A 14,913-nucleotide genomic window follows, 5' to 3' on the forward strand; every position below is an offset into this window, starting at 1 on the left:
TTGTCCTTTCTGCCTTGGTCAGTTAATTAGTTAGCGCTGGTATTGAATCTTGGAATGTTATCTGGCCAAAATACAAATTCTTATGATTATTAACAAGGTAAATCCTGCCTTCTTCGTTATTCACGTGTGAAGCGCACATTCCCGTCAGAAAGGAAAGCAGGAAAATCAAACTGTGGATGTTCGGCGCACTAGTTTTTCCAGGGCAATTCCCTTTCATCTTACAGGTATACCGAATGCTTTGTCTGTCCAACCTTAAAGTTGGCCCCCAGGCAACCATTTCAAAGGGAGTGGTGTGTTTGCCGGGGCCTGAATTGATACTGCGCACCCAGCAACACGGGGAGAATGTTCACATGACCAAAAGCAACTTCTGGTCCCGGTGGGGATTCCTATGGATGGGGGACTCTCCCTGAAAGCGTAAACCGAGCTGGGTTTCCCAAACAGTGACGCTCCCTCGAAAATCCGAGCTGATGGAACAGGGACAATGGGAATGTCTCTTTTTGTTTTTGTTTTATGTAACAGGCTCTTTAAATTGGCCTGAGGGGCGGAGCCCACCATATCAATCACGCAACACTGGACACACCCATGACACGGAGGTGGCGGTGATGTGAAATCAGAGAGGCCTCTGAAGCCTGCTAAAGTAGGCCATAAACTATTCATAGCGCCGTGATACCGCCTCGCCCTATCGGCTTGCACAATTCTGTGGAGATTTCTCAGGGGCGATCGGGTGTCTTCGATGCCAGTGCCTGTGCATTAAGCTACTCTTTACCGGAATCACGGCGAGCGGGAAAGGGCTTCCTGAAACCGAGACCCGGGCGACAATCTAGGCACGTCGTGATTTTCCTCTTTTTCCAGTGACGGAATATAGCCAACGAAAACGGTCATTGGGAATCCTTCTGTCGGAGGATACCGTTTACCGAAACCTAAGACAAAAGAGGAAGAAAATTGGGGCATTCCTGGAAACCGAAACGAGAAATCTTGGGGAAGATAGCTAATACAATGCAACTGTATACTGTGTTCCTCCTGAAAATGTGTTATTCAAAAAAGCTAAAAATGAAGAATTGACCCATATTTGGAATATGGGATTCTTTATTACATTAAAAATGAGCTGAAACAACACATACACATTGTCTGTTTAATCATGTTAAAACAGTATCTAACAGTATTTGAATGCATTCACTCAATTTGCAAGCTTAAAAAGGTGCACCTGGTTATCTTTCCCATTTACATTTTTTTGCTACAAAGTGGTCTGTCGACCAGTCTCCTCCTTCCAGAAACCATGTTTTACATGATTGCTTGGCATCTGCTGTGGCAATTACAGTCCTTTCTGTTTCCTGCTAGTATATGGCAACTCTGTTCAGTCTTATAGGAAGCTTTACAATAAAGATGTCAACATATTGAATAAAAACAACGACAATTGGGAACATGAGAATGGAAACAAAAAAAATTAAATAAACCTATACCTTGGACATATTACCCATTGAACATTTTAAATATTCAAGCATGTAACCTAACACACGTCAATTCAAAGGCCAAACACAATAGTAGGACGGAAAGCTTTATTACAGTGAGCTAACGTGTGTTAAGTTCCACGGTAGGTTTCCGAGCTTCCAGCTCGCAGATGCACATCACAGAGAGTAACACTGCGGTCTAATACTAGTCACACCTGCTGTAGAAGCTGAAGATGGTCCGGTCCACCCACTTGCGAAACTTGGCCACAGCGGTGTAGACTCCGGGATACCTGGCATCCGCGCAACCGTTGCCCCAGGAGACCACGCCATAGACACGCCCCTCACAGACCAGTGGCCCTCCAGAATCCCCCTGAATGAAACAAAGACACACAGGCACTCAGGAGGGGCATGGCACCGGGATGCCTACTGCCACCCCTGTGCACTGCAAGCAATATCCACATCTCAGCTCCAGGCTCCAGCATATCCACCAATCTGGTGCCAGGAAGAAATTTAATTTGAGCCAATTTAACAGAGTAGGTTTGGACAGATTACAGCTAAATCCCAATCTGGACACTATACCCTACTTTGCCATGGCAACCCCCCTCCTCCACCTGCCACATTGAGTCTCTAGTAACTTATGCAAATTTGGGAGGAGGGGCTTGGCTTGAGGCCCCCTTTAATGAGTTGAAAAACATGTTGGATTCAACAATGAGGGACATCAGTTTATTACCCATGACTCTTATCCAGTGAAAGATCCAGTGAAGCCCAACCCAGAAAAAGATGGACACTGTACACAAACTGCATTGAATTCACTATCCTGCTTCTTATGGTTTCATTTACAGTTAGCTCAACTACAGAATTAATTTAAAATACATTGACCCTGCATGGAAATGATTAAACTTCTCCAAGCCAACTCATCATCTCAAAGAGGAACGACTCCAAACTAAATTGAATGAGTAGACGTGTCCCAAAGCAAAAATTGAAGTCTCTTTCTCCACCTTGCAGTTCACATCCTTAACTAACCCACTCAGAGAAAGGGGGACGATGATGCAGTTGACATGATCACACAGTTGCTTTTGAATGAAAGCCACAAACGAACAGAGATTAACAGTATAATCTTGTATCAATTTGCAAGGTATTTGGTCAGTTATACAATTCCATTATTCAGTATTAAATAATGTAATGCACTAAGCATTACTCGTAATGTCTGACTGCTGAATGTCCTAACCACCCAGCATCTGCTGTACAGGCATTGGAGTTGGGGTTTTATGGCAGAAAATACTAGTAAACACTGAGTAGCCTGCAACCAATGTTCTGTCTCGTTATTCAAACCTAACACATAAGACCCACAGAAGGAAGAAAGAGGAACACAGTCTCACGACTAATGGCCATTTCTATGTTCCTAGTGACTATGATGGATATACTGTCTCAGCCATGCAAAGGTTAAATGGGCTGAAAATGAGCAAACTTTCCTCATGGAAAAGTTCCTCTTCCTCAAGTTTGATATGACAATACCTTTTTCCTGTAAATCACACCCAAAAATTTTGATTTCTCCTTCTTGTCCATTTACTTACAGTATCTCTGTCTTCTCAGTTTTCACTAGTTCGTCCATCCACCATTACAAGTGAGATGTTTAGGGTGTGCCCGTATCCTTTGTCTCTCTTGGCTCAATGCCAATGTCAGCTCTATTGACTGTATATTGTATGCATTACCCACAGTGTCTGTTTTCAGTCAGACAATCAAACTGCCACTCTGCTTGGTGTTAGTGTGAAGACAAAAGGTGTTTTTCCTGTGTGAACAAGATAATGATTATAGTATGCTAGTCCTGTAGTTAACTATTACCATACTTACAGTGGCCCTATGGCAGCCACTGCCAGGCATGAGGAAAATCCAGAAATCCCGAAATTGCATGTTGACTTCTGGTATTGGCTGAACATAGAAAGATACAGTACAAGTCCAAGTGATAGCTTTATGGTGCTACTGCAAAGAATAGTAAGTAAATTTATAATACTCTATAATGCTTAATATATTATATTTATAATAATTAATATATTAATACTACTTAAATAAATTGCATACAACAAACCACTGCACCTGCTACCGTCTGTGTATTACTTGAGATTAAGACTCACTCCCATCTGGTGGTAGGATAACACCAATGATGTGAGATTACAACATGAACCACTCGTGCTGGTGGTTCCAGGCCATTACTCGTCAGTAAAACCACGTGTGTCTGCAACATGCACCAGAGCAGGTTTTCGGTTCAACAAGCTTTTTGGCGCATCCTGCAATTCAGGGATATGTTGTCCCTTCTTCTCCCTAAAAGAGATCTGCACGCCATGACATCAAGCTTTTCAGATCTCAAGCTTTGATCTCGATCTCCTCTCTCTTGGGAAGGTGCTTCACCTAGCTTCACGTGCTTTTCATTAGCATTGAATCATGTTGACCCATTATGTATTTCTTGGCACGGACATGTATTCATGCTACGTGCGGTAAATGGCAGATTTATCGTCCTGTCGTCTATAGCACAAGGAGTTTTTAGTTCTCTGCCAGGTGAGGTGAAACCTATTGTTGACTGAGGAGGGCCAGGTTACACACTGTTAGGCTACACAAGGGCAATTTTTAGATGAGAAGCATTTATGATAGTGCTGATAAGGTGTATACAATGAGAGAAACTGGAGAACAACAGTGAAACCTTTTTATACTTTTATATTGCAGGATTAATGTTGACTTTGAATATGAACTTTGAAGCTTCCATCAGAAACTTCCTTCATATTTAGGAGACTATGAGACAATCCATGAGGAGCGTGTATTAATAACAGCAACGGTTTGCATTTGTTTTGCTTAATTAAGAAGTATTTCAGTTATATGAAAAATCAATTTGCAAGTAATCCCAAAGTTCACTCTACATTATTTCACAATGCATCTCATCATAATTCAGAAGGACAAACAGCTCTCCTTTTTGCACACTATCCACTTATAAAACTGGAAGCAATTCAGGCTAAGTCATTTACTCAAGGCTGTCCGACTTCGGATTTGAACCATCAATCTGTTTGTTAAAAGACCAACTACTTTTATAACCACTATACTACACTGCCAATCATCACACAATACTTCACAAAGTGAATAGCCATGTTTATATGAGCATAATATAAACCATGTTCATGTGAGCATAATATTAACCATGTTCATGTGAGCTTAATATAGACCATGTTGATATTAGTGTAATATAAACTGTGTTCATATGAGTCTAGTATAAACCAGGTTTATAAGAGAGTACTATCAACCATGTTCATAAGAGCGTAATATAAACCGTGCTTATATGAGCGTAATATAAACCATGTTTATAAGAGAGTAATATCAACCATGTTTATATGAGTGTAATATAAACCATGTTTATAAGAGAGTAATATCAACCATGTTTATATGAGTGTAATATAAACCATGTTTATAAGAGAGTAATATCAACCATGTTTATATGAGTGTAATATAAACCATGTTTATAAGAGAGTAATATCAACCATGTTTATATGAGCGTAATATAAACCATGTTTATAAGAGCGTAACATAAGCCGTGTTCACGTGAGCGTAACGCTGGGGTTTATCTTCACCTCGCAGGCGTCCTTGCCTCCAGCGCTGAAGCCAGCGCAGATCATGTTGCTGGTGATGTTTCCGTCGAACGACTGGCTGCCGTTGCAGCGCTCCCTGGAAATGATGGGGAGCTTGACCGTTTGCAGCGTGGACGGGATCTGACCCCCGCTGGAGCTGGTGAAGCCCCAGCCCGACACCTGGCACAGCTTCCCCTCCGCTATCAGGGCGTCCTGGCGCGGCAGGGGGGCGATGCTCACGAAGCTGTTGAGGTACACCGGGGCCTTCAGCTAAGGCAGGGAGGGGAGCCAGGAGAAAGGAGGAGAGAGGATTAAGCATATGTCAGCAGGCATCTTGGGTAATTATACCACATTACCTTCTCTCGTAAACAGTTTACAACTTATGTTACAGTAATATAAATAATAACATGTAGCAATCTCACTGTGTGCCATAGCTGAAGTAGTTTCGATTTAGAATGTGTCCTGCTGCACAGAAAAAGGCCCATGTTTTTAAGTTGATATGAAAGTCAGCTAGCTTCTTTTTGTTGCATACCTTGAGTGAATCCCTGCACATAGTGTGTCTCATTGTTAAATTGTTGGTAAGCAAGTGTAAAAGCATCGTGACTTAGGCATATGGTTCCTTGTGTTCATTGCAGTTCACTGATAGTATTTTCTATTCAGCAGTCCAATGTGCGAGTTAAAACGTTCCTTTAACAGCAGCCAGCTGCATGTTGTGTTCTCAGGGGTTACTTCCTGGTGTTTCCTCTTTTTTAAATGTTTTTTGTTTTTATCACAACATATATTTTTAGATAGTATGCAGTCCCATTATTAATGCATGCACTTTTCTTATTTCAAGGCCAAAAGCTCATCTCTATATATACTGTCATTTGGCTAGGCACAGTGCCCTTCAATATTACTGGCACTTTTGATAAAGATGAGAAAAAAGTCAAAACAAAATAAATAGCAGATAAACTGAGCTCTAGTCCATGCTCAAATGTGAAAATTACATTCTTTCATTCTAATACAATTGTTCAGACAATGATTTTTCTAACAAAAATGTATTTTCCAATAAGATGTCAAAATTATTGACACTTCGGATTTCAACACTTTTTGCACTGCCTGTTCACAAGGATAACACTACTGAGTGGTATTCTATAATATATTTTGAGATTGATAAACACATTGGGGGAGATCTATGACCTTTCCTTTTTACAGAATCTTTCAAAATCCCTCAGAACACTTTGGTTCGCCTCATCCATTTCAAGCACACATTTTTGGCAAATGTGTGGGTTAAAGTTGTGTTCAGATCTACAGATGGCCCTCGCAAAATAGTAATTTTTTGATCAGTAAACCATTTTGATGGATTCTGAGGTATGCTTGGGGCATTGCGTTGTGGATTGGTATGTTTATGGTCAAGTTTGAGCTTCCTGTTGGGGGGATACTGGGTGTTCTGACTAACATGCTAACTTGCTAGTACGTGCTGGAGTTCATGATTCCATTGACCTTCCCAAGAGCCCCAAGATACATGCAACACCCCCAACGTCAAAGATCCACTTCCATATTTCAATGTTGGAATAATGTAATTTTTAACATAGGCATCCTTCTTTCGACACTGAAAAGCAAGCAAAAATAGCTGCAAGACAATAAGACAATGATCCCAAGCTTACCTGAGAATCAGGTCAGAAATGTCTGTAACTGTCCACCCTATTACTGATTTGCACTGAGGATCTCAGTCTCCAGATCAGAATAAATAAAGATGCATGATTTCAACAATAGGGCAGTCCGAAGGCAAAGGATCTGAGAAATCTTGAATGGTTCTATGGAGGAATGGTCAAAGATGCCCCCAAAAGTTTCGTCAATTTCATAGTGACATCCATATTTTTGAGGGAAAAGGCTGTTTAAGGTGTTTTTTGAGCAGACATTATAGCTTGTTGTGTTGTTTATAGTAATTGTTGTTTATAGCTCATCTTTATCAGTACTTTTAGAATATACTATAAATACAGTGTAAAAATGTGATAGTAAGAAAGAGCATTATGATATTTTAATATTGTACTATATAAATGTTTGAGCCGTCTTCACTCCGCCAAACAGTTCATATTTGAAGTGCCATCAAACTTTACAACACTTTTCAATCACAGTCCAATGAAAAAACTGCAGAACAGATGGGAATATTTGACTTCTTTCCAAGAAGCAATTTTAATAAAAGCTGCCTCCAATTGTCCATAAAATTCATGACAATTGTTCTCAGCTTAGGTACTATGAGCTTTGGTTCCACCTAAAAACAAATGTTATTCCTTTATTTCCACCTATCGAAAGACCTGACAATAACATTTATTCAGGATATTTATTCAGACTTGATTACTTAATCAAAAAGGACTCACAGTGCTTGATTTTCAACATGTACGGGGTATGAAGCTACTGGATTACGTTCTTCTACATTAGTTACTGGTGGAAGGCTCTGCGTACACTGACTGATTATCTAGCAAACATTATACATTGCTTGTAGTTGAAGGTTGCAGCAATAGATTTAGATAGGCAAATCCTCCTCACCTGCCTAAATAACAATCTAATGTGCGAGCCACTTTATCTTTTTATTTTTTTATTTCTTAAAATTATCACATCCAATCTGACCCAAATTTGGAATATCCAATTCACAAACTACATACATGCATGCTCATATATACACCATGCTGCCAGCTCAATAGAGGGAAACACACATTGCCAGCCAGATGCTTCTTTTCATACTGCAACAACATGTGCAGAGCAGGGACGGAGGAGACCTAATCATATGCGTGCATAGAGAGCAAGCCATGGTCGCCTTGACGGCCCAAAGGGGTTGTTCGAGCAAGGAACACTGCCATTCCCTCCGACTGAGTCCATCCTGTATACAGGTATCTCTTGGGTTATGCAAAGCCAATCAAGATTCAAAGATATAAATCAGATTTTGAGGTGTAAACTATCCCTTTATATGCCTTTGAAAATCAGTGTCATGTCTTGTTATAGACTCACCTTTATGAGCATGATGTCGGCATTTTTGGTGTATGCATTGTACTGCGGGTGGGGGATCAGGAGATGTGGGATGATGAACTGCTCGGTTCCTTCGTACTTGCCGAGGGAGTAGTCTCCTGCAACTACCATCATCTTGCTTGCCCTGCAACACAATGAAACAGCTGTTACCTCTGAGGGCATGTACAGCAGAGAGGGTGAGCTGATGGACGTGATGCTTGGTTCAAGGTGTGATATCATCATTGAAAATTCAAGGAAGTCACCTCACTGGAATTCACTTTTCTACAAAGACTCTGTGAAGCTTAAAGAATGCAATGAGGGTGTCTCAAGAAATGGCCTAAAGAATGTAATTTATCATTAAGGATGTGGTAAAATTGATTGGCCATGTATATTTATATATATCCTGATGGTGGTGTAACTTATCTCTACTATCTTTCCAAATCGTATGGAGGAAGTCAGTTATGCTTGAGTCTAACTTTTGGCTTATTTGCATTTCTTGACTTTTCTGAACTTATCGAAATTGCAACAAAAGCTGATTTATATCATTAGTCTGCTTTTACACAGGTCTTGCAGTCATTGAAACCACACTCTGTTTCCAAACGACCAAACGACCTCTAGCATGAAAATCACCCTCTCGTGTCCTCACAGCGAGTTGACATTTAAAGAGCTCCCATTCCGAACAATCGAGCGACCGCGCGGAGGATTGAAGTCAGCCCTTCCTCCTGAGTCTCAGACTGTGTGTCGTCGTCCGTGAGCCCGTCTGCGCCACCATGACTGAGCGGGCACAATGTGCCCCATTGTTAAATTTTGAGAAGTTTGCCCATATCGTTTTCGCTCACTTGATCTCATGTTTGATTAGTTACGGGTCAACACCATCTGATATCCAGACTGCCTATCTTCTGTGCATGCACGCGCGGGAGGATGCCCTACTGGGCCTGCTCTAGTTCACCCAGCTGAGCTGACACATCACTGCAGGCTCTTTCCACAAGTGATGCTGGCATCTCTGAAGCTAGCTGACTACCATTCATCCGGGAGATGCGTATATAAGACATTCACCACATAATCATGTCTGCGCTACCTTGAAGATATTTGCCTATGTCTTAAAGCAGGGCACGAGTGTCTGAGGTGTGTCTGAGAATGTATTGTGTTTCTGAGATTATGTACAGCACTGCTAAATGCTGTGGCTTTGCTAATATTCTATTGTTCACCTTACATTTATCTCAAAAGGAACTGCTCCATTAAGAGAAAATGACCTGGATTCAATGAAAATATGTCATTTATTTTGGATGAGACTGAATGTGACTAAATTAATTTTAGTTACTTGCTTCTCCAAACACAATTTGTACAGTATGTTTAACAGTATGACTTCAACTGGAGTTTGAAATGCATAATAATCCTTACAAAAAAGTAGCAAATAGGCTCATTTTAAGTATACTTAAAAAAAACAATATACACAGTTGGCGTTAGGGCTGAGCAATATATCGATATTATATCGATATTGTGATATGAGACTACATATCGTCTGGGATTTTGTATATTGTAATATCGTGATATGGCATAAGTGTTGTCTTGTCCTGGTTTTAAAGGCAGCATTACAGTCAAGTGATGTAATTTTCTGAACTTACCTGACTGTTCTAGCTCTTCTATTATTTTCCTTTACCCACTTAGTTATTACATAGGCATTACTGATGATTATTTATCAAAAATCTCATTATGTAATTTTGTGAAAGTAATAGTCATCCCCACAATATCATCACAATATCGATATCGAGGTATTTGGTCAAAAATATTGTGATATTTGATTTTGTCCATATTGCCCAGCCCTAGTTGGCATACTTCGATAGTAACTTGATGAAACTGTGCACAAATCGAGCTCTGTGGATGTTCACGAGTAACCTTGGAATTATATTTGGAAAGCAACATTGCTGTTGAGTTTTTGGGAAAAAAACTGGGCCTGTTGAGGTCCGTTGTATTAGGTTGAGCTGCAGTGGATATATAGAAAACCCGTCAAATCTCGCCAAAACGATTTTTATGGATCAATAGTGCCCTGAGTGAGTGAAAACTTACCTTAATTTCATTTTCGGTTGAACTGCCCTTGAAATGCCAGGACTGGGGGTCAGTCCCATTTAAATAAATTAAATTCCGACATTTAATTAAAGTCAAATCCATTAATTCAAAACAAATCACTTTCAGCCTGTAACAATTCAGCATAAACAAACTTAAGCTGGAAACATACTTGAATTTTACTTTGTGACTTTGTGTATGTGAAGTGGTTGCCTCCCGGGCGACATTATGAACATACTTGTCCACTTTTCGTCTACTTGGAGGTTTAAAAGGTATATACACTAGGGGGCAGATCAGGGCTCCTCTTAAAATGATTCCGCTATCCTTCTTGGCTTCCTAGCGTCAGTCTCCTCACTAGGCATAATATGCATACTGCCCCTGCGGTTTATGCTGGTATTGCACCTTGCAGACGCATAGCGTAAATTTTTGAGGACGTGCACAAAAAACGCTTGAATGATCGCAGGATACGCATGACAGCCATTTTGTGTACACATTCACGTAATTCAAATCTGCCAGGTATTTTGGGCCCCATGAAAATATCATACATTGGGCCCCACCACCCCAGGCCGCCCCATCGCTGCACAATTACAGTACAATTTTTTGAGTGCCCCTATCACTGCCCCCCCCCCCCCGCCCCCCCATATAGCATCTCACCTCATCAGTAATACCAGATAACAATCCCTAAATAAGACTGGCTTACCCCTATTGGTGTTGTACATCATCTCTTGAAAGACAACACCTATATGCCACATTCATACACAAAACAGTCATAGAAGGGAGACGGAAAAAGCTTACCCAATGTTACAGTGCGCCGCTGACAAAACCCAGTATTTGTTTATGAGGGTGCCCCCGCAGAAGTGCTGGCTCTTGGTGGTCTGTATTGACACGATGTACTTGATTGACTGGGGCGCCGGTGTGTAGCCTCCCACAATCCGTCCCTCCATTTCCTGGCCTGTGACACGAAACGGCACAGCGATTCATTACTCCCCAGAGGACGGGCAAGCACAAGTAACGGTTGTAAGAATGACAGCGAGATGTGGCAGGGCGCCTGCCGGCAGTGGCGGTTTAGTCACACGATTGTGAAAAATTAGCGCCTCGCAGCGCAGTTCCCGTAGAAACACAGTTAGGCCGGGTGTCAATCATGCCTTACGGATTGGACAGACTGCTGCTACTGCTAGATTTTTATGAATTATTACTTTTTTTCTAATGTGCAATATCTTTAGTGTAGTCTGAATATAGTGCTGTGAAAGGTTACCAGGTGAAAACTGTGCATGTTGTACAGTATGTACACAGTACATGGATGCTCATTCCACTTCTTTACAGGCCTAGGACCCATGGTGTGGACTGAAAACTTTTCAGTAGATAAACCTAAAAGTTTTCTATTGAGAAAATCTAAAAAAATATAGGTGTAACAATTTTAGATTTATCCAATGAAGAATTTTTTTCAGTGTGTCATAGTGCATTGCAATTAATCACACATGCCTATTCAGTTGACTTATTCAGTGGTTTGTCAGCTTTGTTTCAGCATTTTGTTTTTGCACAGGGGAATAGGCTTTGGCTGGAAGTAATCTTCAGAATCAACTTAATCTAGCCATGTTAGTACCAAACTCTGATGTTAGTACCAAACTCTGACTTTAAATGATTAATTCTTAATTCTATAACTAAGGAGTGCACATGCTTTTTGTTGTTTACACATTCTATATTGCTGTAACTAGGCTCATTGCCTGTTAATGAGCCTTGTCATGGTGACATTGGCAGTATTGCTATGTGCCTACGTCAGCTCTCCTTTAAAGAAGACATGTCAATTTCAATGGGGTTTTTCTGGTAAAATAAAGGATAAATAAAATCAATAAATAAAATAATCAACCTATAAATGATGAAACAACTAGTTCTCTTAATCAAAATTTAACCTTTTTTACATTACATTACAGTATCCAGCATCTTATCCAGAGCAACTTATACAAAATTCTACATAGCATTTACATTGCATCCATTTATACAGCTGGATATACACTGAAGCAATGCAGGTTAAGTACCTCAGGGGTACAATGCCAGTGTCCTACCTGGGAGTCAAACCTGTGAGCTTTAGGATACAAGACCAGCTCTTTACCCATTATACTAGATTGACATTTTTTGGGGAGACATCCATTTTGTTGCCAGCACATGCTGCACAAGTGAGCAAAACATCCAATACAAGATACATACTGCCACAATGGCTTTGAGAGGCTTACCACTTTCCAGCCAATGACAATAAAGTAACAATGTGCTAATTCTTTTTGAGGGAACCAACATAACAATTAGCTGCTCCCACTGTCTGTCAGAGGCAGTCAAGGTGACCCTATACACTGTAATCTTCTACTAACAGCATCTCTTTAAGCCTTAAGGTATGGGAAATATATGAGGTTGTGACAGCATTATGTGACATAGTACTGGATCCCCTTGAACTAAATCGCAAAGAAGCACCTGTAGGGGGATGTCCATTAACTATTGATTGAGATCACTGCTTTGAGATGTCAATACTTTAATGTACTGTATATTTTAAAAGTGTGTTATGATCAAATGTTGTAGCAGTGCAATCTAGTCGTCACAGCAGTTGTTTTCTATATTAGTATCCATATAATATTAATATAAAGTAATTCAACTGTTGTGTGTGTACCACATTTTGAATGTATCATCTTTCCACAATTTTAAAATGTCTGTCTTACAGAAAGTATTCAATAAAAATTTATTTTTCAATAAAAATTTTTTAGAGAAACTTATTAGTTAATTCAAAAACATGACTCATCTCTAAACTCAATCTCAGAATATAATTTGTGTTATTTTCTGTTCACTAGTCCGATATAGACTAGATTTAAAGGATACACCATTTGAAAGTTTGGGATGCCATTTATAAAATTGCAGGTGGCTTACTGTTTCATTCTGGTATGGTAAACTATAAGACAAGCCCTTTGCAAATTCATCAGCTTCAACAATTTGATGGCAGTCTGTGACTGAATCGATTAGAAAGTTATTTATGACATTCCATCTTAAGCACTACAAGAAGATAAGAAGCTTGTTTTTAATCTGCAGCCACACCACTGTGTTTTTTTTTACACTTCGTGAAGAGAATTAAATGTCTGACTGTCCTAGGGACAGTTAATAAAGACCACGTTGGGCTTGAAGTAATAATGTTGCTTTCAATGAGCTTTAACAAAAATGGTGACAACAGCTTTTGTATGTGTCATGCATTGACTTTTTATATTCAGATACTTTGTAAACTCTTATTTTTGAGTTTTAATTTGAATTTGTTCACAGAGCACAAAACACAGTGAAAGTCAAAGACAAGACAGCAATTTCAACAATTACTGTGAAACAATACAGTTGAAGATTTTCTCTTTTTTTGGAACTAAGAACTGAAAAGTGGAAATAAAAAAACTTTCCCAGAAAGTGATACACAGTCCATATTCATTGCCAAGTAATCATATCTCTGTAAAAACACCCCATGAACATTATGTTGAAACTTTTAACGTTTAGATTCTGTCTATTCTTCTGGCTAGAAAACCCCCGACTGACCGCAAATCAAAGCAACATAATTCTGCCCGACATCTCATACAAACATGCATAGTGCACTGAGTAAACAAAAGAAAGCAGAAGCATACTCACAGTTTACCACTATCAGCTTCATAAGCACACATTTCCAAAGGGCTAAAAGCTTCATAGTGAGAGCAGTGAAGACCAGGAGTGGACAGCTCGACTGCTTCCCTGGATGCCACTTCAGGTGACAGGATCACATCTGCTCAGGTTTCTCCTACTAGTTCCAATTTCTGTTTCCATGGCCACCTTGCCGCCCTGCAACAGAATACAGTATGACTCGAGGAAGTGAAAAGGGGAGCAAAAAAATCTTTCCTATGACTTAACCTGATATGTGACCTTTCTCATCTCATAATACTGTCCTTAACAATGCTCCCTTTAGTCTGCACTCAAAGTTGTCTGTACTCAAAGTTGAAAGAAACACTGCCAATTCACTGAATATAAGTAATAACAAGCTCTGGAACAGAAAGAGTGGTGGTTTATTTTTAGAAAAAGTCAGTATTACTCCTACCTATCCAGGGATATATATATATATATATATATATATATATATATATATATATATATATATATATACTCACCGGCCACTTCATTAGGTGACAGGAGTGGCACCCGGTGTGGTCTTCTGCTGCTGTAGTCCAGTCTGGCCGTTCTCCTCTGACCTATGCCATCAACAAGACATTTTCACCCAGAGAACTGCCGCTCACTGGATATTTTCTCTTTTTCGGACAATTCTCTGTAAACCCTAGAGATGGTTGTGCATGAAAATCCCAGTAGATCTGCTGTTTATAAAATACTCAAACCAGCCTGTCTGGCACCAGCAACCATGCCACGTTCAAAGTCACTTAAATCACCTTTCTTCCCCATTCTGATGCTTGGTTTGAACTTCAGCATATCGTCTTGACCATGTCTACATGCCTAAATGCATTGAGATGCTGCCACATAATTGGCTGATTAGATATTTGCGTTAACAGGTGCAGTTTGCAGTTGAACAGGTGTACCTAATGAAGTGGCCGGTGAGTATATATATATATATATATATATATATATATATATATATATATGAATATAATAGTTAGCATATGCTCTTATACAAAGAGACTTACACAGCTTTTGCATTAGAGTTCTGAGTACTAAAATAACTCAAAAGCCATCTAATAAATAATTCTAACAATTGTTAGCGATGGCATCACAGGTTTGCCCCAGACTTTCAAGGGAACATTAAAAATAAATTGACC

General features: G+C 39.8%; 1 protein-coding gene across 1 annotated transcript; it reads right to left on the reverse strand.

The window, feature by feature from the left end:
• Positions 1 to 1,058: 1,058 nt before the first annotated feature.
• zmp:0000001088 (trypsin) lies at positions 1,059 to 13,903 on the reverse strand. Its single transcript, XM_064299269.1, has 5 exons — positions 13,748 to 13,903; positions 10,901 to 11,057; positions 8,045 to 8,186; positions 5,060 to 5,326; positions 1,059 to 1,818 (listed from the first exon to the last, which is right to left on the reverse strand). The coding sequence occupies exons 1-5, from the start codon at positions 13,800 to 13,802 to the stop codon at positions 1,654 to 1,656; spliced, it is 786 nt and encodes a 261-aa protein (XP_064155339.1). The 5' UTR covers positions 13,803 to 13,903; the 3' UTR covers positions 1,059 to 1,653.
• Positions 13,904 to 14,913: the final 1,010 nt, after the last annotated feature.

The sequence above is a fragment of the Anguilla rostrata genome, chromosome 11 (assembly GCF_018555375.3).
Source record: "Anguilla rostrata isolate EN2019 chromosome 11, ASM1855537v3, whole genome shotgun sequence".
In the NCBI taxonomy this organism is placed as follows: Eukaryota; Metazoa; Chordata; class Actinopteri; order Anguilliformes; family Anguillidae; genus Anguilla; species Anguilla rostrata.